We start from the raw sequence: 27,327 nt of genomic DNA, 5'->3' as shown, positions 1-27,327 counted from the left end.
TATAATATCAAAAGAAAATATTAACACCACATGCTTTATTCTAAAATTATGTACAGATGAAAAAAAATAAAAACATTTCACCCATCAATATTCTACTGGATACTCTAAATATAGGCACGTTACTATATTTAATACACAGCATTTAGAAAAGACTGTCAAATAGCATTCAATTTTTACAGAAACAGCACCTACAGGAGTCTTACTGTCTTACTATAACTAAAAGAAATAATTTCATTTATTTTTTCCCCATTATTACTACAGTATGATGGAAACTTCTTTGTAATCTCTGTGGTGAGTTACACAAGCATATTTATTTTCCAATATGCTAACACAGAGAACCCAGAGTCTCAAACCCAAAGTCATTCAGCTTTGTGTCTCAATTAAAAAAAAAAATATCTCACAATCAACAGACCAAGACGCATTCCTAAATTCAGATTTGAGTTTACATACACTAGGGCACCAGTATCTTAATATTTACATTAAAAACTGAAAACGACTATGTGACTGCAATATTTGAAATTAAGAGGAATGTCAACTGTGTGCTTAATAATGACTACGAAAAGACATATTTTTTGTTTTCTTTTGATTTCATTACTTTATTCTGTTGACATGACAGGCTGTTAAAATTTGACAGTTAGAATGACATTTGAAGTTTTTCCCTAAATTCTAGTCACATGATATAATGTGATCATGTTTTCTTTCAAAAAGAGTACCTAGCCTACGTAGTTCAAGGGAAAAAAAAGAATGTACACACAGGAAAAATACAAGGGGAATACACATTATTTTGATTATATATTTTAGAGCAAAATCCTAGCTCTTGGTGAATGCACAGGAATGGCTGCATAGATATATGAAGAATTTGACTAAATTGTAACTCTGAGGCTGTAGCACATGGAAGTAAGTGTTTGAGTGACTCTAATAGCAACTTTAAAATACTAGGGGAGATGCAACTTTGTCCTGCTACCATCCCCCCTCCCAAAAGGAAGAAAGTAGAAAAATTAAATCCAATTAAATTACTTAGGCAAGGCAAAATTTGGCTGTAAAACATCTGGTTTCTGTGGATGAAACACAAACAGGAAATTCAATAGCAGATTCTTTTTCTCTGTATTCACAGTAGCACATAGTTCACCTATAAAAATCAAATTTGTTCCTGATGCTTTGTATGAAGATCAACATGATTTTTAAAAAAAATATTTTTAAGTTGAATTTCCTGGTCATCATAAATTCTAAACCATTAAGCAAAATGGTAATAAATGGTGAAAACCAAATCAGTACAACACTTTGGAGCAGACTGATGTGACTTTTACTGGTTATTAAATGTTATTTCAGAGAGTTCTGTTGGATGAGTAATTTGAATTTGGTGTTAGTTCCTTTCTAATCTTATATGCTCTTACATCCACTCCAGTTGAAACTAATGAACATTATTATCGAGTAGACCTCACAGATATGTGTTTCAAAGCAGTGTTTCAGAATTTACCTGAATTCTTTCTTCTTAGTGTGGAAAGCATCTCACCTAAATTTAGACATCAGAAGTATCTAATCTTAACAACCTAATCTAATTCTTAATAATCTAATCTGAATTTCAACATATTGGGAATGAAGAAGAAAAAAGAAAAAAAGGCAGTGCTTTCTCCAAGTTTCTCTAACATTAGATTAGTTCTTTAACTTCTAGATGACTCAATTTAAATGAGATGAATCACCTATTGCAAATGGGACTGAAGACCTCTCTTTCTCTAGAAGAGAAAGTTCTATCACCATATCTTTTCAGGATATAAAGGGACTTACATTATAGGGTTCTCCATTTGACAGTTTTTATGTGCTAACAATCAAATGACAAACATCACTTGAATACAATGCAATCAGTAGAATACGTAAAAGCTTGTTACATGCTTTCTCCTTCTGTTTTATTATAAGCGATTTCTCACCATAAATTAAAGCTCAAAACGTTACATATAGCTACCTTTAAAAGTACTTAGTACTACTTTAAAGGAACTTTGTCAAATTTAAATCTAATGTTAGCTTCTTTAGAAAATTAATTTAAAGCAATTTTAGATATTATCCTTGTCCTGCCATCACTTCATAAAATGTAGCAATTTTTAGAGTCATGCATTTCTAATTTTTACATTTCTGTTACTGTTTTCCTTCTAGAAAGGTTCATTAAATATTTTCTTTGAGTTTTGCTTTTTAATTATTGCTAAGAGTAAGCAATAATACAAGTTTAGAAACAACTGAAACTGAGGTATTATAAAGCCGATTCATAAAGAAATATTATACATTTAATCACGCTCACATAGAGCAAGTATTGCAGGTCTTTACTTAATCCTTATTTACAGGGAAATCTTTTCTACTTTGATGGCTGTTTTGAAAAGAAAATAATTAAATAATACAGGTTTTGGCCCATTACTTTTGATCCTCAAAAGGGATCTTCATGCTTCTTACAAAATAAGGCTTACAGCCTAGAGGTGGCTAGTTCATTACTTGGTCTTGAATTTCTCGAAGGGAAAGATTCTTTTCAATCTATCGCAGTTAAAAGCAGGAGAATCCTTCATCCCTATTAGTGGCTAGACAAGATATAAAAGCATAAACACCAACTTAAGCTGCTGTTTGTGAAACTGAATTTAGTGACACAGCCTATAATCTAAAAGCTGTTGAGACACGAATGAACTTTCGTTTGCTCATATCATTTGTTTTGATTCCTGAAGATTAATTTAAATTGTTGGGGTTCTTTGCTGCTATTAATGACGCTACCATGAACAATGGTGACACTGCTGTTGCCATTAAATTAACTGTGAATACTTCAACCTTCTCCCCATTATGCTGTGCATCTCTTTCATCCTTTGACTCTCTGTAACCTCTTAGGACGTTTTCAGCAGAGATAGCTAGTGATGATGATCACTGTTGGCACCTATATAAGCTAAGATTTTCTTTTACTGTGTATGTCAGAGAAAGGCTACCATACTTAAAGCCAAGAGTGAAACAGTCTCAATATCATAGTGTGCAAGGTCACCAAGAGAACACGAATGACATGTTGAGATGGATTTTAAGGAGGGGAAACAAACACTGCAAAGGGATACTGGAATCCAAAGAGACAGCTGACATTATTTATAATTTTCTCAGAACTATCATAGTATATCTAAGTTTAAAATGTTATTGTTCTAGACCGCATTGCTTTAAAAAAATATCACAAAAGTTCATATACTTCTAGTCAATGAGAAAAGCTGGAAAGAATCAGAAAAGTTCACAAAAAGTGCAATATCCTTCATTTGCTTTAAAGGATGTTTCAGTTTATTGCAGGCTTATCCATCATCACACATCTAATAACTGGGTAATGATTGGTAACTAAGATAAATGAGATACTGAAATACATTCCTTGGGCAATAAAAAAGTTTTTCTCGTTATGTCCCCTTGGAATTGTTCCTCTAGGTATTCTATACATTGCAATTTCTTGGGTTTATTCTAGCATAACAACACAATTATTTTTTAGTAAAGTATTTGACTAAATGTTTCAAAAAAGGTATATTCAGACTGGGACACTTAATGAGACATACTTTCATTCATATCAATTTAGTTCTGACAAAGTGTCAAAAATAGTGTCAAAATACATGAAAGTACAAATTAGCATTCACTAAGCTTCCAATTTAATTCTTGTTTATCTAATACAAGAATTTATGACCAAAAGTACCTGAAAGCTATTATAATTATTGTAAAACCAACTCCTTAGCTAACTCAATGCATTATGTGATGTATTGAATACCTGGTTTTGTAGATATTTGGCTGTATTAAACCCTTCAGAAAGATTGTAAAATAACACATCTGTAAACTCACAGATAACACTGAGCTGATCACAGAAAGAAAAATAGGAACCTGAAGTTACAATTTTAAGTTGATAATGAGAGACCAAAATAAGTAGGTAGAGTTACAAAAGTGCTAAGTGTTGCAGAAGTACTTCTTACTTCAGCATGACTTTCCGTAAGTTCCTCATGTTTAAAAACCAGGCATTACAGTGGACTTCCAAAAAGAAATAAACTACTAAAATCCAGTTTTACTTAGTTAGACCAAGCAATGTCAGCATCAGTTCAGGCTCATATTCTAAATGTACTCAGCTTTAAATGTGTGTGTTAATCATTGATTTTTCTTTAAAAAGCTATGATTTAAAATAGAGAGAAAACAATAAATTCATTTTGACACATACATGTAGTAAACAACAAACTGAAAAGTTATTCCCTAGAAAAGAATTCTGCAATTATAAAATAGGCGTAAAAGACTTTCATGCCTATTCAGAGATCAGCACTGAAGGATTGACTAGACATGAGAAATGAATATGGAGTACAAGTAAAAGAGAATCACACTTCAAAACTCACTAAAGTCAAAGGGAACATAACATACTCTTTGACTTTCTACAAACACTGAATATGATTCTAGAAATCTGAAGTGCCCCCAAAATATTTAAAAAAATTGAATGCATATAAAGAGTGAAGCTTAAGGAAAAGAAAGATCAAAGTGGCTGTAATACTTATTACTGGAACACAGAGAATGCTACATTATCTAACAATTAAACAGAAGCATCCAACCTGCCTAGAAGTACTAAAAAGGTCTAAGGCAAAAGATGAAACACTTTTAGGTCAAGAATCACACAATCACTAAGGTTGGAAAAGACCTGTAAGAACATCAAGACCAACCATCAACTAACACCACCATGCCCATTAAACTATCTCCCACAATGCCTCGTCCACACGTTCCTTGAACACTTCCAGGGAGGGTGACTCCACCACTTCCCTAGGAACCTTATTCCAGTGTTTCACCACTCTCTCAGTACAGAAATTTTTCCTAACATCCAGCCTGAACCTCCCCTGGTGCAACTTGAGGCCATTTCCTCTTGTTCTATCACTTGTCACTTGGGAGAAGAGACCAACACCCACCTCTCTACAACCCCCTTTCACAGAATCACTAAGGTTGGAAAAGACCTGTAAGATCATCAAGTCCAACCTAAAAAAAAAACCAAAACCAAAAAAAACCACCAAAAAACACAACACACCAAAAACCAACCCACCCAACACCACACAGCACCATGCCCATCAAGCCACAGGTAATTGTATAGAGCAATGAGGTCTCCCCTCAGCCTCCTCTTCTCCAGGCTAAACAACCCCAGTTCCCTCAGCCGCTCCTCCTAAGACTTGTGCTCCAGACCCCTCACCAGCTTCGTTGCCCTTCTCTGGACACGCTCCAGCACCTCAGTGTCCTTCTTGTAGTGAGGGGCCCAAAACTGAACACAGTATTCGGGGTGCAGCCTCACCAGGGCCGAGTAAAAGGGGCATGATCACCTCCCTGCTCCTGCTGGCCACACTATTTCTGATACAGGCCAGGATGCCATTAGCCTTCTTGGCCACCTGGGCACACTGCTGGCTCATCTTCAGCCAGCTGTCAATCAACATCCCCAGGTCCTTTACTGTGGGGGAGCTTTCCAGCCACTCGTCCCCAGACCTGTAGCGTTGCCTGGGGTTGTTGTGGCCAAAGTGCAGGTCCCGGCACTTGGCCTTGTTGAACCTCATCCAATTGGCCTCGGACCATCGATCCAGCCTGTCCAGATCCCTCTGGAGAGCCTTCCTACCATCGAGCAGATCAACACTCTCACCCAACTTGGTGTCGTCTGCAAACTTGCTGAGGGAGCACTCAATCTCCTCATCCAAATCATCAATAAAGACATTAAACAAGGCTGGTCCCAAAACTGAGCCCTGGGGGACACCACTCGTGACTAGTCGCCAGCTGGATTTGATTCCATTCACCATGACTCTGTGGGCTCGGCCATCTGGCCATTGTTTTACCCAGTGAAGAGTGCACCTATCTAAGCCACGAGTCACCAGTTTCTCCAGGAGAATACTGTGGGAGACAGTGTCTAAGGCTTTACTAAAGTCCAGGTAGACAACATCCACAACCTTTCCCTCATCCACTAGGCAGGTCACCTGGTCATAGAAGGAGATCAGGTTGGTCAATCAGGACCTGCCTTTCATGAACCCGTGCTGGCTGGGCCTGATCCCTTGGTTGTCCTGCACATGACCTGTGAACACCCTCAAGATGAACCTCTCCATAATCTTCCCCGGCACCGAGGTCAGGCTGACAGGCCTGCAGTTCCCTGGATCCTCCTTCTGGCCCTTCTTGTACATGGGCGTCACAGTGGCAAGCCTCCGGTCATCCGGGACCTCCCCTGTTAACCAGGACTGTTGATAAATGATGGAGAGTGGCTTGGCAAGCTCCTCCACCAGCTCCCTCAGTACCCTTGGGTGGATGCCATCAGGCCCCATAGACTTGTGAGTGTCCAGGTGGCATAGCAGGTCATTAACTGCTTCCTCCTGGATCATGGGGAGTTTATTCTGCTCTCCATCCTTGTCTTCCAGCTCAGGGAGCCGAATACCCTGAGGATACCTGGTGTGGCTATTAAAGACTGAGGCAAAGAAGGCATTAAGTACCTCAGCCTTTTCCTCATCCTTGGTCATGATGTTCCCTCCCGCATCCAGTAAAGGATGGAGATTCTCCTTGGCTCTCTTTTTGTTGTTAATGCATTTATAGAAAGACTTTTTGTTATCTCTTATGACTGTGGACAGATTGAGCTCTAGCTGCGCTTTTGCCTTTCTAATTCCCTGACCTAACGAGATCCTTGTATTCTTCTTCAGTTGCCTGCCCCTTCTTCCAACGGTCATAAACTCTCCCAGCAAAAGCTCCCTGTTCAGCCAGGCCAGTCATCTTCCCTGCTGGCTCTTCTTACAGCACATGGGGATTGTCTGCTCCTGCACCTTTAAGATTTCCTTCTTGAAGAATGTCCAGCCTTCCTGGACCCCTTTGCCCTTCAGGTCTGTCTCCCAAGGGACCGTATTGACCACTGTCCTGAACAGGCTGAAGTCTGCCCTCCGGAAGTCCATGGTAGTGGCATTGCTGACCCCCCTCCTTACTTGGCCAAGAATTGAGAATTCTATCTTTTCATGGTCGCTAAGCCCAAGACAGCCTCCGACCTTCACTTCTCCCACCAGACACTGTCTGTTTGTAAACAGCAGGTCAAGCAGGGCACCTCCCCTGGCAGGCTCGCTTACCAGCTGTGTCAGGAAGTTATCTTCCACACGCTCCAGGAACCTCCAGGACTGTTTCCTCTCAGCTGTGTTATAGTTCCAGCAGACATCTGGTAAGTTGAAGTCCCCCACAAGAACAAGGGCTTGCGACTGTGACACTTCTGCCAGTCACTTGTAGAATGCTTCATTGGCTTCTTCGTCCTTGTTGGGTGGTCTATAACAGACCCCAGCAGGATATCTGCCTTGTTTGCCTTCCCTCTCATTCTTACCTATAAGCACTTGACCTTGTCATCACAATCGTTGAGCTGTATACAATCAAAACACTCCCTAACATACAAAGCCACCCCACCGCCTCTCCTCCTTGCCTATCCCTCCTGAAGAGCTTATAGCCATCCATCACAGCACTCCAGTCATGCGAGTCGTCCCCCCATGTTTTAGTGATGGCGACTACGTCATAGTTGTCCTGCTGCACAACGGCTTCCAGCTCCTCCTGTTTGCTGCCCATGCTGCGTGCATTGGAGTAGATGCACTTGAGCTGGGCTATCAATTTCGCCCCCAACATCGGCACGCCACCCCTAGGCTCATCTCTAGGCAGCCTGGTTTCATCCCCTTCCCCCTTCAAATCTAGTTTAAAGCCCTCTCGATGAGGCTCGCCAACTCATGAGCGAGGGTCCTTTTCCGCCTTGAGGATAGTTGAACTCATTCTGCTGCCAGCAGGCCTGGTGCTGTGTAGACCGCCCCATGGTCAAACAAACCAAAATTCCTCTGATGGCACCAGCTTCTGAGCCACGTGTTAACCAGGTTCGCTTTCCTGTTCCTTTCAGTGTTCCTCCCAGTCAATGAAGGGATTGAGGAAAACGCTACCCGCACTCCCGATCCCTCAACCAGTCGCCCCAGCACTCTGAAGTCCCTCTTGACCACTTTTAGGCTACTTTGTGCAACCTTATCGCTGCCAACCTGCAAATCCAACAGCGGGTAGTAATCAGTGGGCCGTACCAGACCAGGGAGTTTCCTAGTGACCTCCCTCACCCAGGCCCCAGGGAGGCAGCAGACTTCCCTGCGGGTTGGGCCTGGTCAGCATATTGGGCCCTCTGTTCCCCTCAGAAGGGAATCGCCTATGACAATTACCCTTCTTTTTGTCTTAGGGTGGTTGTGATGCGTGGGGTAGACTGTCTCGCCCTAGGCAGACCCCTGGAAGTACTTTCAACCATATCCTCGTTATCCTGGCCCTCAAGTTCCAGAGCCCCATATCTGTTGTGTAGGGACAGCTGAGAAGGTGCGGGAGGCTGGGAGGGGATTCGCCTGCTGCCCCGAGCAGGGACCTGTTCCATTCCCCTTTGCCTCTTAGGTCCCCTCCTTCTGCCCAGCGGCAAGAGGGTAAGGGATCCTCTGCTTCTTGCGGAGCCTCCATCTGCTGCCCTTCCCTCAGGGATGGTAGAGTGTGACTCCACCAGTCTATCTCCCTCTCGCACTCCCTGACACTCCTTAGCCTCTCCACTTCCTCTTTCAGCTCTGCCACCAGGCTGAGCAGATCGTTCACCTGGTCGCACCGCACACAGGCGTTGTCTCTCCCGGCCTCCGGCATGAGTGACAGGCTCAGGCACTGCTGGCAGCCAGAGACCTGGACAGCCGCCTGCTTGAGGGGGAGCTCCATCTGGGTCGCCACATTCCTTCTGGCAATGGCTTTCGGCCGAGTGGAGACCATAGCTGGGCCTCTTCTGGGAGGGCGATGACCACTCGTCAAGAGAGCCTCCAGAGCCAGGAAGGGAGGACTGCGCCCTGCCCGCACGCCTTCCCTGCACGCGCTGCCTGCGTGAACTGATGCGCCACACCCTTCTGACGTGCTCCGGGTTGCTCATGCTCCCCAGGGGCTGCTCTTGTATGTGAGGGGTTTAGGCCGCTGCCGTGGGGGGCGGGGGTTGGGCTGGGGCACCCTCTCTCCCCCTGCGCTTTTGCCTTCACGGTTTGCCGCCCTAGGAAGGGTCCCCCGTCGTGATCCTCTGCTCCAGAGCCCCTCACCTCGGTGGCTTCGCCGAAATGGAGTCATTAATTTCACTGGTCTCATAACTCTTCAATGGAAAAAATGAGCCAAGTATAATTTTAAAAAAATAAAAGATATTAAAAAGCAAAACAAAATATCAAGAAATGTTCTTGAGATGAACTATGATGTAGCAGTATAAGAAGCCTAAAGACGTCCAAACCAACTCAAACTTTTTGGTATAAAACACACACTAAAGGGCAGTCAAAATAAATAAAACAAATAGAACAAAATAAATAAAGACTTGTGTGTAGAGTTAGAAAGTTCACCAAAAGCATTCATGGTCAAGTCTATGCCCTCCAACTCATTGCCACCTCTTTCTAAATATGTTACATTGAAATTATGTATAATGTAAATTACAAATACAAGTATTTGGAACTTACATAGCAGTACTCTCTAACATTTAAAGCACTGCTCATGTGCTAATTACATTATGCAAGCTTTTCTCCTCTGTAATGTTTTTCAAAGGTGGAACTGTTTCTGTTACTTTCTTGTATATACAAGAATACATACATATATACAAGAATATATACATATTATATAATATATATAAATACATTATTCTTGTATTTATTCCTTTTCTTAAAACTATAAGCAGCACATGCAGTGATTGCCTAGCTGCCTTCATGTAAACCACTTCAGTGTTACTTATTTAATCATGTTGAGAAAGATAGTTTTGTAATTAAAGGTAACACAACAGCTGCAAACTTATGGCTACTTTAAGACTTGAATTTACAAACCATATTGAACTATGAGGAAGGCATAAAAAATCAAACAGTACAATCCTCCCTTACATAAAGTCCATATTCCATAAAAACAAAACATTCCATTTTTCTGGAAATTTTCAATGGCATTAAAAAGTTTGGTTTTGAATGACATTTTTGAATAATGTCTCTCCATGATCTTCTAGGATATGAATTCAGAACCTTTTCAAGATCTGAAAATTGACAGAAATTTATTAGATGCTTTTAGAATGTAATAAAGTACTGATTGTGTATTAACACTAACACAAGAATTCTATTTGTGCAATGGTGTTTTTCACACGTGCAGTTTTCAGAAATGTGTCACAATTCTAATATAGAAATCTGTAAATGAAATCTGTAAATTTCTTAAAAAGAGTCAGATAAGGCACTTTAGAGATGCAGAAAGACCATTCTCTCTTAATCACACCGTTATTGATATTTACTGCTGAGGTGGTGCTTCTATATTTTTGGAAACACCATCTGAGATACTGTTGAAATGGAGTATAAATAGAATATTACTTGCCATAGTAATTTCTTTCTTATTATAATATCCACATTTTTTCCACAATTTTCTTTATTTTTGCCTATGGGAAGCTATATTATCCATTCTTAAGAAAGTTAGCAGCTGTATTTACATTCATATCATCTTTTACACACAATGAAGTAGAAAAAGAGTAGAAATTGTACGAGATCCTTTTACAAGCAGTTGTAAAGTTATGGGTAAGGTCATTACAACTAAAGACATCTGTGTGACTTGTAGGTAATCTGGTCTGTGCACACTACATTGAGACATTGATACACTACATTGATTGAGTATGCAAATAGCAATAACATCATAGAAACATCCCTGAAACAAAGTATGTTAAACGCCTATGTTCTAAGGATCAAGCAAGTTAAAACATCTGTATTTTTGTGATAGAACAATCAATTTTTTAATGTTTCACTTAACATAGTAAAAAAAAAGTCAGTGGGCGTAATGGTAAGAGCAGTACCATTAAATATCTCTAAAAATAGTGAAACAGCTCTGTGCACGGCTTTGTGTAGGGACCTGTGTTTCTAGCTACAAAGCTGGGACATATGACACAGAACCAGTGTCAGGGCACAGTGTGGGTCGGTGGCTCCCTGGGTGCCGTGGGAGCTCTCCCAGGGTCTGGCAGGGCAGGGTCCTCACCAGCCAGGGCCCATCCCATTGCCCTGTAGTGGGCTGACCCCATCCAACAGCTAAGCACCCACATAGCTTCTTGCTAATTCCCTGTCCCCCTGCAGCACTATGGGGGAGAGAATAAGAAAAGCAAAATCAAGAAAATTTGTGGGTCGAAATAAAGACAGTTTAACAAGTGATGGAAAGAGGAAAAAAACAAGTGATGCAAAGGCGATTCCACTCTGCCTGCTCCAAGCACACCAATGTCCAGCCAGTCACCAAGCAACGGCTACTTTTGAAGACCAAATCTCCATTTTTTATTGCTGAGCAATATGTTTTATGGTACGTAATATCCCTTTTGGCCTATTTGGGTCAGCTGTCCTGGCGGTGTCCCCTCCCAACCTCTTCTTGCTCATCCCCAGGGTGAGTAGTGTGAAAAACAAAGAAACACTGTGTAAGCAAAGCTCAGCAACAGCCAAATCACTGGTGTGTTAGCATTGTTTTAGTCACAAATACAAAACTCACTGCCATACGGGCTGCTGTGAAGAAAGTTACCTACATCCTAGCCAGAATGCCCACAGCCAGGAGCAGGGCAGCCACGGGGACTGGGGACAGCCCCCGCTCTGGGCACCAGACACCTTCCTGGGGACAGGGACGGGCTCAGGCTGGGCCTGGACGTGGGCCCATGGCTGGGCAGGACAGGGCTGTGGGGAGCTGGAGACTGGCCCTGCTGTGTTGCTGGGGCAGGGGCTGATGGCCCTGGCGGGGCTGCAGTGGGGTCCTGGGTTGCAGGAAGCATGGGGGAGTCCCAGGAAAGAGGGTCAGGGACAGTCAGGGCTGGAGGTGCCCTCAGGACACTGATAATCATCTTTGAAGTGTGGCTTTAGATCCACATTTCATTTCTCCCGGTGGGTGGTTTCTGGAAACTGCCAATTTCCCATTTTATTTTTTCCCCTGATATAAAACATCTGTGGAATGATTAAATAGTAAGAAAACTGGTCAACAGGTTTTATGGTTTATAGGCTCTGTCACGCTTACTGCTGTATCTGATTACTGGGATGATATAAAACATTGACCAAAGGGGTCCCCTTTGTTCATTTTTTTTGAAAAGCCACTGTTTCTACAAAAAAACTGTGCAGAAACACAATGGAATGTAGTAGATACTGACAAGTAACATGGTACGAATACTACCAAACATTCATCCTCACTTGCCTGTTCTTAGTCGAGTGCGGAGCATAATAAATGAAGTAGTTTATACCCAATTAGTATCATGTAGATGGATAGTTTTAATTATAACAAAAATGTTTCTTCAAAAACAGGTCTGAAAACAATAATTAAAATTTATAAAGGAAAAGTATTCATGTGGTGTATTATTTATTTGTTTAATATTTTTGTATCATTTTTGCATTTTAATTGGATTGTAGTAACTGAATCAAATTGTAGTTCCTTGACTTAACATATAGAAAAATAATGTTTTAGAGGGGAAAAAAACTTTTCCCAGATGTGTTGTCTCACTTTAAAAAGAATACTACTAGTCATTTAAAAAGCTTGAAGTTAATGGGAATCATTGGATTTAGAATTTCAATCTAGAGAGAGAAAAAATGTTACGGATTGCTTTGCACTGAGGTTCATAAATAAGGTTTGAAGAGGATGTACTTCTCAAAGCTACTGCAGATGGTACACATGTAAAGGATCAGATTTTCTTTGTATCAGCTGAAGAAATCGGGAGACTGACCACCTCCTGAGCAAAACCGTAAGGAAGCTGTATAATTGAAATTGCATTCTAATTCCACATTTTATTCTTTTTGATTTTTTTAAAGCAAAGGCTCTCGGGAGAAAAAAGAAAGGATGAAACAATACCATGTGGTAAGTATGCATCACTTTTTAAGAGTTTAGAATTCTACAGCTCATTTCTGTTTCATTATTTTAAATTAATTTTTATTAGGTTTTTTTAGAGAAGTATTAGATATGTCATCTGTTGTGAAATAGAATTCTTGTTACTAGCTATGTAAATTATCAAAGCAAGATGATGTCATTTGTTCAAACTGTAAATTAGCATTGGATTCTCTGTAACAGTTCAATCCCTTGGCTGCGTGCAAAATCCGCAAGTATCTACTAATAGTATGCATGGTGTGTTTCATGATGTATCTTGTCCTTAAGAAAACAGAGTAACTACCAACTCATTACATCTACAAAATACTTTAGAATAAATAAGATAAGAAATATTGGGCCTAACCAACCAGACAAAAATCTGAACTTAATGACTTTAAAAAGTAAAACACTTGCTCCCTATCAGGAATTCTTTGAACTATCCAAGTATGGTAAGATTTTCAGAGGACCTTGAAAGAGGTTAAGTGTCTAAAGCTTACTGAAATTCAGTGGCATCTATGGCTTTAATTTCTTTTGAAATCTCAGCTGACAACTTCACTTGGTAAGGAAAGACAAACCCAGACATAATAAACAGGTTTCCATTTACAGTTAAACTATCACAAAAACATTATTTTTTTACCGGTGGAGTGCTGAAAATGTAGAAGGATGAACCCTTCAGTGCCAGAAACTTGAATTTGTAGAGCTGAGATGAATCAGTTCCTTCAAGTCTCTCATTTACCCATCCCATATGTATGACCTGTAAAAGAAAATATAATTGAAAATTAAAGCTATGTTCTTCAGTGGAGCATAAGATACATCTGAATAGGTCAAGTCTTTCCCCAAGGAAAAGCGATCATATTAGAACAGGATGCATCATCCCCTTCTTCACATTTGCCTTCCCACAACCACCATACTCTTGAAGTGTATGATACCATGCCAGTGTGTCAGAAGTCCTTGAAGAGACTTAAACTTGCAGTACAGGTTGAAACTTGTCTGAAATAATCCGCATTTTAAAAGCCACCTGTAGATGTCTCAGCAGACTCTCACTTGAGCCAGTGGAAAACCTAGGTGTACTGAAATAGTTCAGCCAGCAGTTTATAAAAACCATGATCCTACATTATCTATAGCACAGTCAAAACTTGGACATACTGAAATTTCTGTTACATGTACCTTTAAAGAAATACAACTGAACAAATCACTAGATTTATCTGAAATCAAACAGCTTTCTGTATGTTCATGTTTGCCACTGTTAACAAAGTGGTTTTGTCACACTGATTGTCTTTCAGAGTTTATATACTTTTTTAATACGCTCTTTATCTGATGATGATTTCTGTTCTCGTAGAATTAAATGTCAAATTCAGTTACACAACTTTGCTCTAACAGTATTACAATACATGTCTTTATATTTCAGATAAATTAATTTTAAGAAAAAATAAAATTAAGAAGGCTGCATGCTTCCTTTTTGAGGTAAATGCAAATTTATAAAGGAATAATGCCATATTGTGGTAGTAGAATATGATTCATGTAGTTACCCACCAAAAATAACAAATGTAAACATTTTAGGCTTCATTTTGCATGCATTAAGAGGAACATATTGCCCTTTACACAGGTACTCAAATATAGAGTGATGCACCAATCTGAATGTACAGCTATTGCTGATAAGCTCGCTCATTTTCAATTAATGCTACACTTACTTACAGAAAATAATGAGTTACACAGGAGCAGAAATGTCATAGCACTTGTGAATATACTGAGCCTACAGAGCTTTGCTGGAAGTCAGTGGAAACAGCCTGAAGAAGGCATTCATTAACTTGATTTGGGAAAAATGCGATGGTCTCAGGAATGCTTTTCTATTGAAAGCCCAGTGTGCATACCTGTAGATATTACCAACAGAGCACAAAGGTGGGACGAATAGACAGGGAGTAGCTAATAGTATAGATGCATGCTCATACTCTTATATCATAAAAATCTCACACATTTTTTTCTAATTTTGTTATTTGAGGTACCAATTATGTCTCTTAGCAATAAACTTATTCAGAATTAAATAATAAATCAATATGTTGAGCCAGATAATCCTTCTCTACACTCTGTTAACAAGCTCCAGCATTAACATTTTAAGGAGATCTAAGAAACAGCACAATAAATACAGTAGCTTTTCCAATTTTCACTTTGCTATTGTATAAATTTAATAGCTCTCAGCAAAGCATTGTTTCTATAGTAGTCAGCAAAGGTTTAGAAACAGGATGTTCAGGCACTTCATTACTTTAACAAAGTACACTGTAGTATTGTTGATAATCTACTACAAACTGTATTATATATTGAGTTTACCAGCGTGGTAATATAATATCAAATAATACAGACAAAAAGAGTAATGTCCAAATTAGAGGGCACAAACAATACAATATTCTCCTTCACATTCATGAACTCATGTTTGCTGACTTGCAAATGGACACCATTTATTAACCTGTAACAGTATTAAAATCTTTACTAAAAAGTAATTTACTGATTAAATTAATAAATTGATAAGCAAAGGATATGGGTCTCTATTGTGTTTTTTGTTCATCATAATTATCATCACCATTTATTCTTACAGCAGCACTCACCAAATAATTTTGGAATTATCCACAATGTCAAATGGCAAAAGTGTCACAGATAAAGTCTGCAGCTTGCCCAGGTCATTCATGAAACATCATATATTAAAGCAAACATGACACATTCTGAGAAATATAACTATATACCTTGCTGCAAACCAAAGATGTTCATTTAATATATTAAAAAAAGGAAAATATGAAGTTCCTGGTTGAAACTCAGGGGAGGACGGTATCAGAAGACTGGAATTCCACTTGTCAAGATTGTGTTTTCACTTCAAAATACACATGATTTCCTGTGATTGACAGGAAAAACTTGATTTATCTAGTTGACAGAAACCACAGGTTGGCCCGTAAGCACTGGTCCTAAGCACCAACAGCAGCGCAAAAGACAACCATACTTTCTTTGAATAAAATTCTAAATTTAGGAAAAGGGCACTGAATTTCTCTAATTGAAGTAAAATGAGACTTGTTTTTCAATCAAAACGTGCTTTATGTCAAAGTTTTCCATCTGTGAAATGGGAAAAATTTCCTTTACTTATTTTATGGAATTCACGTGAAGGTCCTATCACTGTGGTATTTTTATCTATGGCTGCAGGATGTGATAGGAGCACCAACTGTTATAGTCTCTATTTAATGTAGCACGTAATCTTCTGGATAATTCTCTTGAGTATGTATTTAGCTACAAACACAGACTGCATTTTCTAACTAGCTGCAGACATATTTTTTGGACATGTGTTCTAAGTGTTTTACTGAAACGGAACTATTATTTTTACTGCAGTCACACCATACTGTGACCAGTCTATCTGTGGCAGATCAGAATCAAGAAACTTGGTTTGAAGTAATACCCTTCTGCACATGACAAACAGATTTTTATAATTATTAACAGCTATAAACTCAATGTTAAGCTGTTCTGTATGCTGAAATCTCTTTCAACCTTCGGAAAAAAAAAAAAGAATGATAAAAGCCCACATCCACTGGACTAGATTTTGGGGGAATGGTCTTTCTACTCACTAATTATTAAAATATTGTAATATCACTTTTGATCTATACAGATTGTGATAAGTTCACCTACTCATTCCACTTCATCAAAGTCTACACAAAACTAAACAGCAATACTTCAGTTAAATTTTGACTACATTGCACTGTGTATTACTCTGCTTGATTGAAATGACTAACAAAAACTCAATTTCTGGAAAAAAGAACTTGAATCAGAAAAAAACAAATAACAGATCATCAAAGCAAAGAGAAAGTCTTAGAACCCTTAAAAATATAAAAAGACCCTTTTTTGGTTTTAGATTTTATTATAATTCCCAAGAGATATCAGAAACTGATAGAAGTTTTTCAAATTTAATTTTCTTTGAAACCATTACTTAGCTTTGCATTGTCAATATAATTTGTGGAAGAAGGAAACAATTATACACCTCACAGTAGAAATAAGAAAAAATGGTCTGCTGATTTATGTCTTACAAAAGAAAATAAAAACTTAGCTGGAAAAACTAGCTAGTATATAATAGTTCAATGTCATTAAAAAAAAAAAAAAAAGTAAAAACCCTTCCAAAAGTCTTTTATATCCCAAGATTATGGTTTGTGTTTTAGCACCATGAAACACTTACCTAAGTATTAAAGGTGCTAGTAAACAAAATGTTGCAGCATTGCCCGAACTGTCTAAAAGACACCTGTAAAATGAATGCCTACATCAACTTGTTCCATTTATTTTAATGAAGACGTGAAAAAATTCAACAAATACCATATTTGTAGATGAATTTAAAATTTGGAGGACAGTACCTCTGCAGAATACTGACTGAAGTCTCGGTACATATATACATTTAGGAAGAGAAATATAGTACAGCTAGAAGACACACAAGCTTTTTGTTTGTTCATTTGTTTTAGAATTTTTGTATATTTAGGAGAAAAGCAAGGGTTGAGTTGGTTTAAATACGGATTGCTCCACCAGATACGAAAGACTGAATGAGATACTTTATTGGGGAAGAGGCAATAGTCAGGCTAGGTAGCTGAAGAAGGATTGCTACTGGAAGATAGGTGGTGAGCTCAGTGGGTTTAGAGCTGCATTACTGTCATTTGCATGGGTTGGGGATAACAGGACGGCAAGATAAAAAGTACTAATGAATATGAAAGCAAAAGAGGAAAAGACAAAGCAAAAGATATTTAGGAGGAGAAAGAAATCAATTTAGTAAGACCAAAAATAAAGAAACAGGAGACAATATGAAATTAAAATGAAAATAACAGAAGGAAGGGCACTATACAAGTTTATAAAGTTGGATGGGACTTTTACCAACCTGGCCTAGTGGAAGGTCTCCCTGCCCATGGCAGTGGGGTTGGAAGTAGATGATCTTTAAGGTCCCTTCCAACCCAAACCATTCTATGATTCTATGGCAAAGAGGGGAAAATAAATGAAAAAATATTTGGAAGGAAAAAATGTAAAGAAAAGAGGATTCTATATGTATACTTGCCTATAAAGACACAAAGTCCTAAAAAAGTAAGGAAGGAAAATAGAAGAATTTCCTTTTTCAGAATCAGTGTTTGATTAACTTATGCATATATTGAAAAAATAATAAAATTATGCACCTTTTAATAGAGATATTAAAAAATCTAATTTATTTTTTAGTTTCTTTCCACCCATCTTTCTTATTGACTGGTTTATTTAATGGTGAATAAGACCATAGAAATGGAGAAAGAATAATTATTCAGTTCAACAAAAGTCTGTATGGAACAAAAGGAACCAAGTGTTGGTACTCTATAACAAGCTGTTTGTGGTTCATAAGTAGGCTACCGAGATTTTAACTGGGTCTCAGTACGTGGGTGGGAATATTAGTCCCGGGATGAAAACTGTTCTGTTATTTGGATTGAAACCTGCCATTCGACGTTTTAAGGAGTGCTCATATGGCATAACACTACAAACTGTCCCATTCTCAGCACTGCTTTCACCACTTTATTCCCATACTGCATAATCAATTTGAGACTGCTATTTGAAACTGCATGGAAAATTACCCATACATCTGGAAAATTACCCATACATCATTGATGTATTATTAAGTTTCTAACATGTTCTAATACAGTTTCCAAAAGTTCCCGTAGGAACAAAATGAGCAATGGCACTCATTATGAGAAGATAAAACAAGTCACTAACAAAATGTAATCCAATCATAGCAGATAAATGAAAGTTCTTATTTGCATTTATTGTTTTCCTACAGCAATAAAGCACCTAGATGCTGCAATGACTGGAAACTTAACATGTGTTACATTTAATAAAGCAATAAGTACATTTTGTATATAGTACTTTTAGTTAAATAGTTATGAAAAGTAAATGATGCAAAACACTCCAGAGGGAAATGAAGAAAGAAAATCAAGTGGATCTCTGATGTATGACATGTCAGAACAGATGGGTACACTTATGTAATTAAAAAGTGGGATAAGAATCTGCAACAGACGCCAGCTTGGCCTGCAAGTTCAGAACCAGCATCATACCATGAAGCAAGATGGAACATTGCAAAATTAAGAAAGCAAAGAGAAGTACATCTTGAGGTAGCTTAAGTAATTTTTATTGCTCTTTTCCAAAGCAAGTGGTAGACTGCATGTTTTGAAAAGTACAGATATTGAGGGAATAAAAAAGCAGTCCTTTCACATACATAATGATTAACTAAAAAAAAATTTTTTAAAAAAAAAAATTTGGAAAGCTCAAAGTATTGATGCATTTAATTAATGGCTTCCATTGTACATCAATTACATTCAGTTATGCCCAAATGGCTACCATTCAAAACATAATCTTTTAGAGACGAAACTAGAAAGGAACTTAGAAATGATGACACTCAAGTGTTTTATGTGCTTCAGCTCAAGAATGAAATTTGTAAGTCCAAGCAACATGTCCATACTAACCTGAAGGGAACTACGAAGACAGGTATGTATCTGAATTCATATACCTGCACAGGACTTGGCTGCCTGTGGATTTGGATTACAAATTTGAGTAGTGATAATTGTTTCTCCTCTTTGTTTACTTGTTTTAACAAGGAAGCTGGGAAAACTGGGGCTGATATCACTCACTATTTCTCATTATGCAATGAGTTCTAAAAGCTGTGAAGAGCAGATGCCTGTGCAGAAAATGATATACTCTAAAATCTTTCTCACAATCCACAAGGCAGAAATATACAAAGAAAAGGAGAATAAAGAAGAGTTGTTAATATTTTCTTTTTAGTACTCTACATCTAAGGGAAACTCAGGAAGACAGCTTAATCAGAGACCATGATTTTTCACCAAAGACAGAATTGCCTTGTGTCACTCACTGCCAGAGCCACCATAGACCCAGATGACCGCTGGAAGATGTGGCCAACATATTAAGGTAAGAAACAATGCTTAAATATACTCTTTCGTACATTTTTCCTTAAATAGAAATAGGTTTCCTTTGTCTGACAGATTCTATAGAGTTTCTAGAATCCAATGTTTTGAAGTGTTACAACTTCAAAGAGTAAGCTAACATAAACTGTTTCATTAACACAAAAAAAGGGACATAAAAATATTATGAATATACTGTGAATGTATTTGTTTTATAAAACATAGTGAGATTTCATGACATATGTTCAGAAATTCAACCACAGTTTTCGGAATTTTATTATGTATAGATTTGTTTTGTCGAGTTTGGCAAATCTCTTGACTTTTTTTTTTCAGTTTGCTTGTCTTTAAAATCAGTGTAGTAGTTATAGTTATTTACCTCACAGAGGCACTACATATTAGGTAACTGACTTAAAAAGTTTAAGTGCTTTAAAGTGGTACTTGTTCCGTTAAAGTCAGTTTTTTCAGTGGAAGACCTGAGGTCCCAGAAAAAATCTCTGAAGCAGACCAAAAGAATTTAATTAGGAATTGCATAACCAACCTCCCATATAAATAAAGTTAAAATAATTACCGAGGAAGATCTCAATTCTGTCTCTACATCGTCTCTTTATGCTTAAAGGAATTTAGTCCTCCTCCCTTTCTACAGGTGTAAACTGTAAAATTATAGTCTGCAAGAATCTAACTTTTCCAGACTACCAATTAGGAGAAAATAATTTTATTGCTGTGTGATACATTTTTAAAACCTTTTTCTCTGGTTTTGAGAAAATGAAAAAAAAAAAAAAAGAGAAACTGATCTTACAAGAGTATGTGCAGGGTTTCTTTTATTCTGCAGGATGAAGCCAAGAAAACATGTTCATGGTGTACCTGGGGCAGCAGTTCTGCTATGAGGAAAAATGGGAAAACCCTCCATATTTGAAAAGTTCCTTATTTAGAATTAGGATCATATAATTATCAAAACCAGAGCGGAAAGGAGGCTTCTGAGAAACCTAGTACATTACTCTCTCCAAAACACAGTACCCATGACACATATTTGTTTCTAAAAAATGCTTCCTTAATGTCCTAAGGATGTCCAGTAATGGAGACTTCATAATTTCTCTCAACAATCTATTCTAGCACTTTATTATCCTTACTAGTGATGAGGAAGTCTATTCCTCATGGCAAACATGAATCGCTTTTGCTGTAATCACAATTTAAGACTTTTTTTGCCCTATCCATTAAAGACTCAAATGATTTTGGCCTTAGACTGGAAGAGTAAAAAAATCTTATTCTGTTTATAAATGGAGCAAAAATCCATGAACAAGAATACGTAGCTTGTGTGGCATCATTCCTTGGCTTCTTTTCACATGTTGTTCTTTGAGCACAAAGTTATCATTCCTGAACATTTCTTTCATACCTCCCTCTCTGTCCTTCTTTCAACTGTCCACAGAGGCCATTGAAAACCTCTGGTTAATCACTTTTCGGAAACACAGTGCACAAAATCGGATGCAATTCTCCTGCCAAGGCCTTACAGCAAAATTAACACTTAGCATGTCTTGCAGTAACTCGTTTAGGTACAGCCAGCGATGCTTGCCTCTTTCTCAAAAGCTACGAAGGAGACATGGTTGTTATGGCATGCAGGTAAATGGCCAGCCCTGGCATGATGTTAAACTGACAAGGTTATAATGTGAGAAACTGCTGGACAGGGCATACAATGCAAAGGGAGAAGTTGGCTGGCTATCTCAAGCCTGCAGCTATACTAATAAAACAATAAGGGAATAAACTAGCAGGTGAAATATATGAAAAGGAAGTGAACAATGGGTAAAGACTGTAAAAAGATAATGAAAAAGGGGTGCTGACTTACAGACAGAGGTGGCAGTATCAGAGATTAAGGCTGCAATAACCAAATAAGCATGTCAAAATCAGAAAAGAAAAGGGCCAATGGAGAAGGAATAAAATGTGGGTAGGTTCCTTACTTGGGAGGGGGAAAAATGGGGGAAAAAAGGAATATAAGGTAAACCATATGAATGAGGCTTTTGGGGGTCTCTGTTGATCAGCCCTGTACCTGATTACCACAGTCTAATGTAATAATAAACCGTAATAATAAACCATAATAATAAATCATAAAAATGAACCTGTTGTTTTTCTTATTATCTCTATCTGACTGGCTTCTGCAGTCAGAGGCATCTGGGATGGCCTCCCTAAGTGCTGGCAAGGCAATGGGGGATGGACCAAACCTCCCTAAAAGAATTTACACCCCCAGATACTTTTCAAGTATTTTCCAGTAACAACTTCTCCAGTTGTTTCCCACAGCCTCTCACATATACTTGATTATTCTTGCCAATGTACCCTAATTAGCTTCCACCCTGTTTTTCAGACTCATTCTTCAATATGTCAAAGATCATTCTTATGTCTAACACTGTATTTTAAAGCTTCATGTCTGCAAAACTAGTAGGCTTACTTTTGCTAATGCACCATAAAGGAAGTATTCAAGGGAATTGGATCCAGGACAGACCTTTTCAGGACTTCTAGTCAATATGTCAGTTTTGAAAATGAACCATTTGTACCTATTATTGGATTATCCAACAAAGTCTGTACAATCCAATCTGTATAATACTTGTTTAAAATATTGTAATGTCAAGAAATGTCATAAACCTTACTGGAATCAAGATACATTGCAGCAACCACCTGTCACCCATCCACAAGATGTGTTATACTATCACAGGAGGAAATTATATTGGTTGTCACTATTTATTCTTGACAAATCCTTCAGGGCGGTCATTCATTTGTTTTCTTGCAGCTGCATAAAAATATTTTGTTTATTTATCTCAAATTTCTTTCTAGAGATTGAAGTTAAATTGACTAGTCTCTAAGTCTTCAACTTTGCTTTCTTTTTCCATTAACAGCCATGATGTTTACCCTTTCCTAATCTTTTGATATGTCATCTGGCAGACACAAATTCCCCAAAATATCTTGATAATAGCTCTGAGATTACTTTGACCAGTTTTTCAAATATCACCAGGCATTAAAAGCATACATACCATCAAAACTTCCCTTTGTATTGTAATCTGAGATTTTATTATTTTTTGCTAGTATTATTTGCAACGACCATCTTTTGCAGTTGACCTTTTTAGTGAAGGCTGACCTCTGATATGCTGAGTAAAAGACAAACATTTTTCTTTGTCTTCTTGTTATTAGTGCACTTAGAGGGTAATTTTTTATTACCTATCTATCCCTTGCTGGTTTCATCTTAATCTGTGTCCTGACCTTCCTGGTACTATCACATGCTATGCCTTTACAATCATTGTTTCTAGATTTCATTTTCTGTATGATTTCCTCTGGAGGTCAATGAAGAGGTCACTGCAAAAAATCAAAACAAACAAGGGAAGAGACATCCTAGGAAGTAGTGAAAATCTGTTTTACAGCATCACAAGAAAAAATATACATAGTCCTAATTAATACCTGATCAATATTTTCCTATTTCTACCAAGAACAAACTGCACTGTTTTAGTGGAGGACAGGAAATGATCATATTAGTCTTAAAAACATAAAAAAACCCTAGCAAACAAAATAAAAAACCTTGTAAGTAGTTTTTCTGTACAGAGAGAGAATTGCCTAATTTACTGTTTCATAAAAAATACAGAGCAATCCAGCAGTGTGTATCTTTTTGAAAATTGAGTCCCAAATCTAACTGCCTACTGATAACACAGAATCAAGTGCTTTCAAGTCTCTAGAGCATTGTAATAAATTATATCAAGCAGAATAAAAAGTTATAATATTTGGAGAATGGTGGCTGTAAACATCCTCCACACGCAATAAAATAATCTACAAACTGGCTCAATTCCTCTCTCTCCTTGTGGAGCACCAATATGTTCTAAAAGTATCCAGTGCATAAATGCTGTGTGCTTCATCATCTGCACAGGTTATATATAAATTCAGAGCCAGAGCTTCAGCAGTGGTACGTATTTAATACCTTCCAAATTTGTGTAATCCTTGCATATTTGTTAAAACCTTGTAGTCCTTGACATGGACTAACTAGCATGACATGCCCTGGGATAACCAGAACTCTCCAGACAATTCCCTAGGACAGTCTGGGATTTAAGCAATGGTGGGAATAATTTCCAATAGGCAGTTTAAATGCAGACACCCTGTTTTGGTGGGAGAAGAGAATTTAAAAGTGTGGAAGTAGGCAGACCATGCCAATTAGCTTCATGACCTAGTACTGTTTATTTTAACAGTACAAATATGTTAACAATAAGGACAACTAATACTACCTTTCCTACTACCTCTTTCTAACTTTGGATCATAGACAAAGGGGAAAGTCCAAACTTCTTATCTGACATCTTCTTTTGTCAAAGAGACCCATAAATATAGCTGGTTTAGACCCAGGAACCAATATCAGTTCTTTCACTTTCCAGTTTTCTTAGTTTTATGCCCATGGAATTCATCATGTTCTGGAGACTCAGTTTCCAGTAAAACCCGTCAGGGGCAATATGAAAGACAAGGAAGAAAGCCACATTTAACAAAGTAATTTTTTTACATTCTTGACCCTGAACCCCAGTTTGTTAATGACCTATGAAAAACAGAATCTGAATGAAATCTATCCTGGTCCAGCCTCGTCCCTTTACGAAACATTAAGTTGGACTCTAAAGGCAATGAAGAAAACTCACCGCAGGCGACACAACAAAACTCCAAGGACCTGTTTAATTCTTCAGGAATGTTCATACTCAAAAGCAAAGATAAATTTACAGCTATCACCAATTTTACTTCAAGGCAGCTCTTCAAGTGACCTTCAATCTCTTAAGCTTATCCTTTCTCTAAATTTTAAATCAATTGCATTAACAAGAGCTATTAAGGTTTGTACAAACATTATGTAACTGACATTGACAGGCTCCATTAATCTAGGGCAGATCAAGTCCTCTTCTGTTTTCAGTTATCATTGTGAAGTTTTATTTTATTCCTTTGTGATATGTATTCATATGAGAGATTCACATTTTGGTTGCTTTTAAAGCATGTTTTCACAGGACATTTTAAAGTCTGAATTAATCACATTTGCTCCTTTAATATTTTTCTGTTTGCTAGTTTTATTTACTTGATCTGCCCAAACCCATTATAAACTTTATTTTTTCTCACTTTTTGGCAGAGAAAAATCCAATGTTTGTTGCTGTCAGTCCAACCTTAAATTTTCAACTCCTGAAATTAAGGTCCTAATTGTATCTTCCCTTATTTTCATATTTGGAATGGAAAAAAGTGGGACAGATTTGTACTGCCTATATTTAGACACCTACTTTAGATGATATTCTAAGAGGCTACTCTTCTTAGGACCTCATTATTGTCAAGACAGAAAAAGAGGCTCATCTAAAGGATGATTTAAAGTGTTGATATCAAGTTCCACATTCAAACAACTCTCTGGAACAGCATAATTTTCTGCAATGACTATCTGGGCAGTTTATGGAGACTAGCCCGCTTATTTAGGAAATCAAATTAAGCAGTGATAGGTTGTATGACTGTCCCCAGTATTTTTAAAAAATTGAGGAAGAATACATCTTCCTTTTTTTAACTAAACCTATTATGTGTGCCCAAACTGATACGTATAAATTTTAAATAGTTACTAAAGTACTTGTAGTAGAGAGTTCATCCAACAAAAGATATCCAAATTCAATACCTTTTCCCCTGGCATTCATAATCACCTGTTTTTCATATGAGTTTAATAACGGCAGAGACAGTAACTGAATGCTCCCTTCTTATACAGAATAGGTATGTATTTTGGTTTTGGGGGTAACTTGATTATCTACTACTGTCTCCCACAGTATTCTCCTGGAGAAGCTGGCGGCTCGTGGCTTAGACAGGTGCATTGTTTGCTGGGTAAAAAACTGGCTGGACGGCTGAGCCCAGAGAGTCATGGTGAATGGAATCAAACCCAGTTGGCGGCCGTCACAAGTGGAGTCTCAGTTTTGGGACCAGTCTTGTTTAATATACTTATTGATGATCTGGATGAGGGGATTGAGCGCTCCCTCAGCAAGTTTGCAGATGACACCAAGTTGGGTGGGAGTGTTGATCTGCTCGAGGGTCGGAAGGCTCTGCAGAGGGATCTGGACAGGCTGGATTGATGGGCTGAGGCCAATTGGATGAGGTTTAAAAAGGCCAAGTGCCGGGTCCTGCACTTGGGTCACAACAACTCCATGCAACGCTACAGGCTTGGGGAAGAGTGGCTGGAAAGCTCCCCCACAGTAAAGGACCTGGGGGTGTTGATTGACGGCTGGCTGAAGATGAGCCAGCAGTGTGCCCAGGTGGCCAAGAAGGCCAACGGCATCCTGGCCTGTATCAGAAATAGTGTGGCCAGCAGGAGCAGGGAAGTGATCGTGCCCCTGTACTCGACACTGGTGAGGCTGCACCCCGAATACTGTGTTCAGTTTTGGGCCCCTCACTACAAGAAGGACATTGAGGTGCTGGAGCGTGTCCAGAGAAGGGCGACGAAGCTGGTGAGGGGTCTGGAGCACAAGTCTTAGGAGGAGCGGCTGAGGGAGCTGGGGTTGTTTAGCCTGGAGAAGAGGAGGCTGAGGGGAGACCTCATCACTCTTACAATTACCTGAAAGGGGGTTGCAGAGAGGTGGGTGTTGGTCTCTTCTCCCAAGTGACTAGTGACAGGACAAGAGGAAATGGCCTCAAGTTGCACCAGGGGAGGTTCAGGCTGGATATTAGGAAAAATTTCTTTACTGAGAGAGTGGTGTAACACTGGAATAAGGTTCCCAGGGAAGTGGTGGAGTCACCCTCACTGGAGGTGTTCAAGGAACGTGTGGATGTGGCATTGTGGGAGATGGTTTAATGGGCATGGTGGTGTTAGTTGATGGTTGGACTTGATGATCTTACAGGTCTTTTCCAACCTTTGTGATCCTGTGATTCTGTGATACTACACATAGAATTAAAGTCTGTAGTGGTTTTTGAGGTGTTTTTTTTTTTCAAAGTAGTGACACAAATGATTAAATATTTTTAATAACTTCTAGAAGACTCTATAAATGTCCAAGTACATTTTACAAATAAGATGATGAAATGGTGACATATGAAAGAATATACAAGCTGTCAAACTAATAAGTATTTATTTGATCCTGATATGCAGAATTTTGTGACTCAGTCTTTGACTTCTGTAATAAAATTCCATAATAAATTTCTGCAGTAAAACAGTATAAAAGACACCTTGCCTAATTTTCACTTTTATAATCTACAAACCCAGCATTTTTGGAAACAGCAGGGGTTGGGCACTTTGTTCCTGAGTAATGATTCAATGCCAGATTGATGCAATGAAAGGACATGTAAATGAAACTAATTAGTTTTATAATACAAGCTTCACAGTACTTCCCAGAATTACAGATTTAGCCTGGAAAATGCTATTATTATATTTTACAGAGCTCCAAAAGTCCCAGACAAACAGTCACGCCAAACGTAGTCTACACAGCATGACATATGCAAAACAGATTGGATTTGTAATACACTCCTTGGCTATCTGTTCCCCATATGTGATGTAAATACAGAGTTAACTTGTCAGACTCACTGCTGCAATATTGCATGC

The 27,327-nt window shown here is 38.3% G+C and overlaps 1 protein-coding gene across 1 annotated transcript in view; it reads right to left on the bottom strand.

The window, feature by feature from the left end:
* The window catches only part of SNTG2 (syntrophin gamma 2), a 185,898-nt gene that overhangs the window by 38,742 nt on the left and 119,829 nt on the right, over positions 1-27,327 (bottom strand). The window contains exon 11 of the mRNA XM_059835573.1: positions 13,490-13,606. Within this exon, the coding sequence (XP_059691556.1) occupies positions 13,490-13,606 (117 nt within the window). The remainder of the gene's footprint in view (positions 1-13,489; positions 13,607-27,327) is intronic.

Source organism: Gavia stellata, chromosome 2 (genome assembly GCF_030936135.1).
Source record: "Gavia stellata isolate bGavSte3 chromosome 2, bGavSte3.hap2, whole genome shotgun sequence".
Lineage (NCBI taxonomy): Eukaryota > Metazoa > Chordata > Aves > Gaviiformes > Gaviidae > Gavia > Gavia stellata.
Note: the sequence above shows the minus strand (reverse complement) of the source record. Positions and strands in the feature narration are given on the sequence as shown.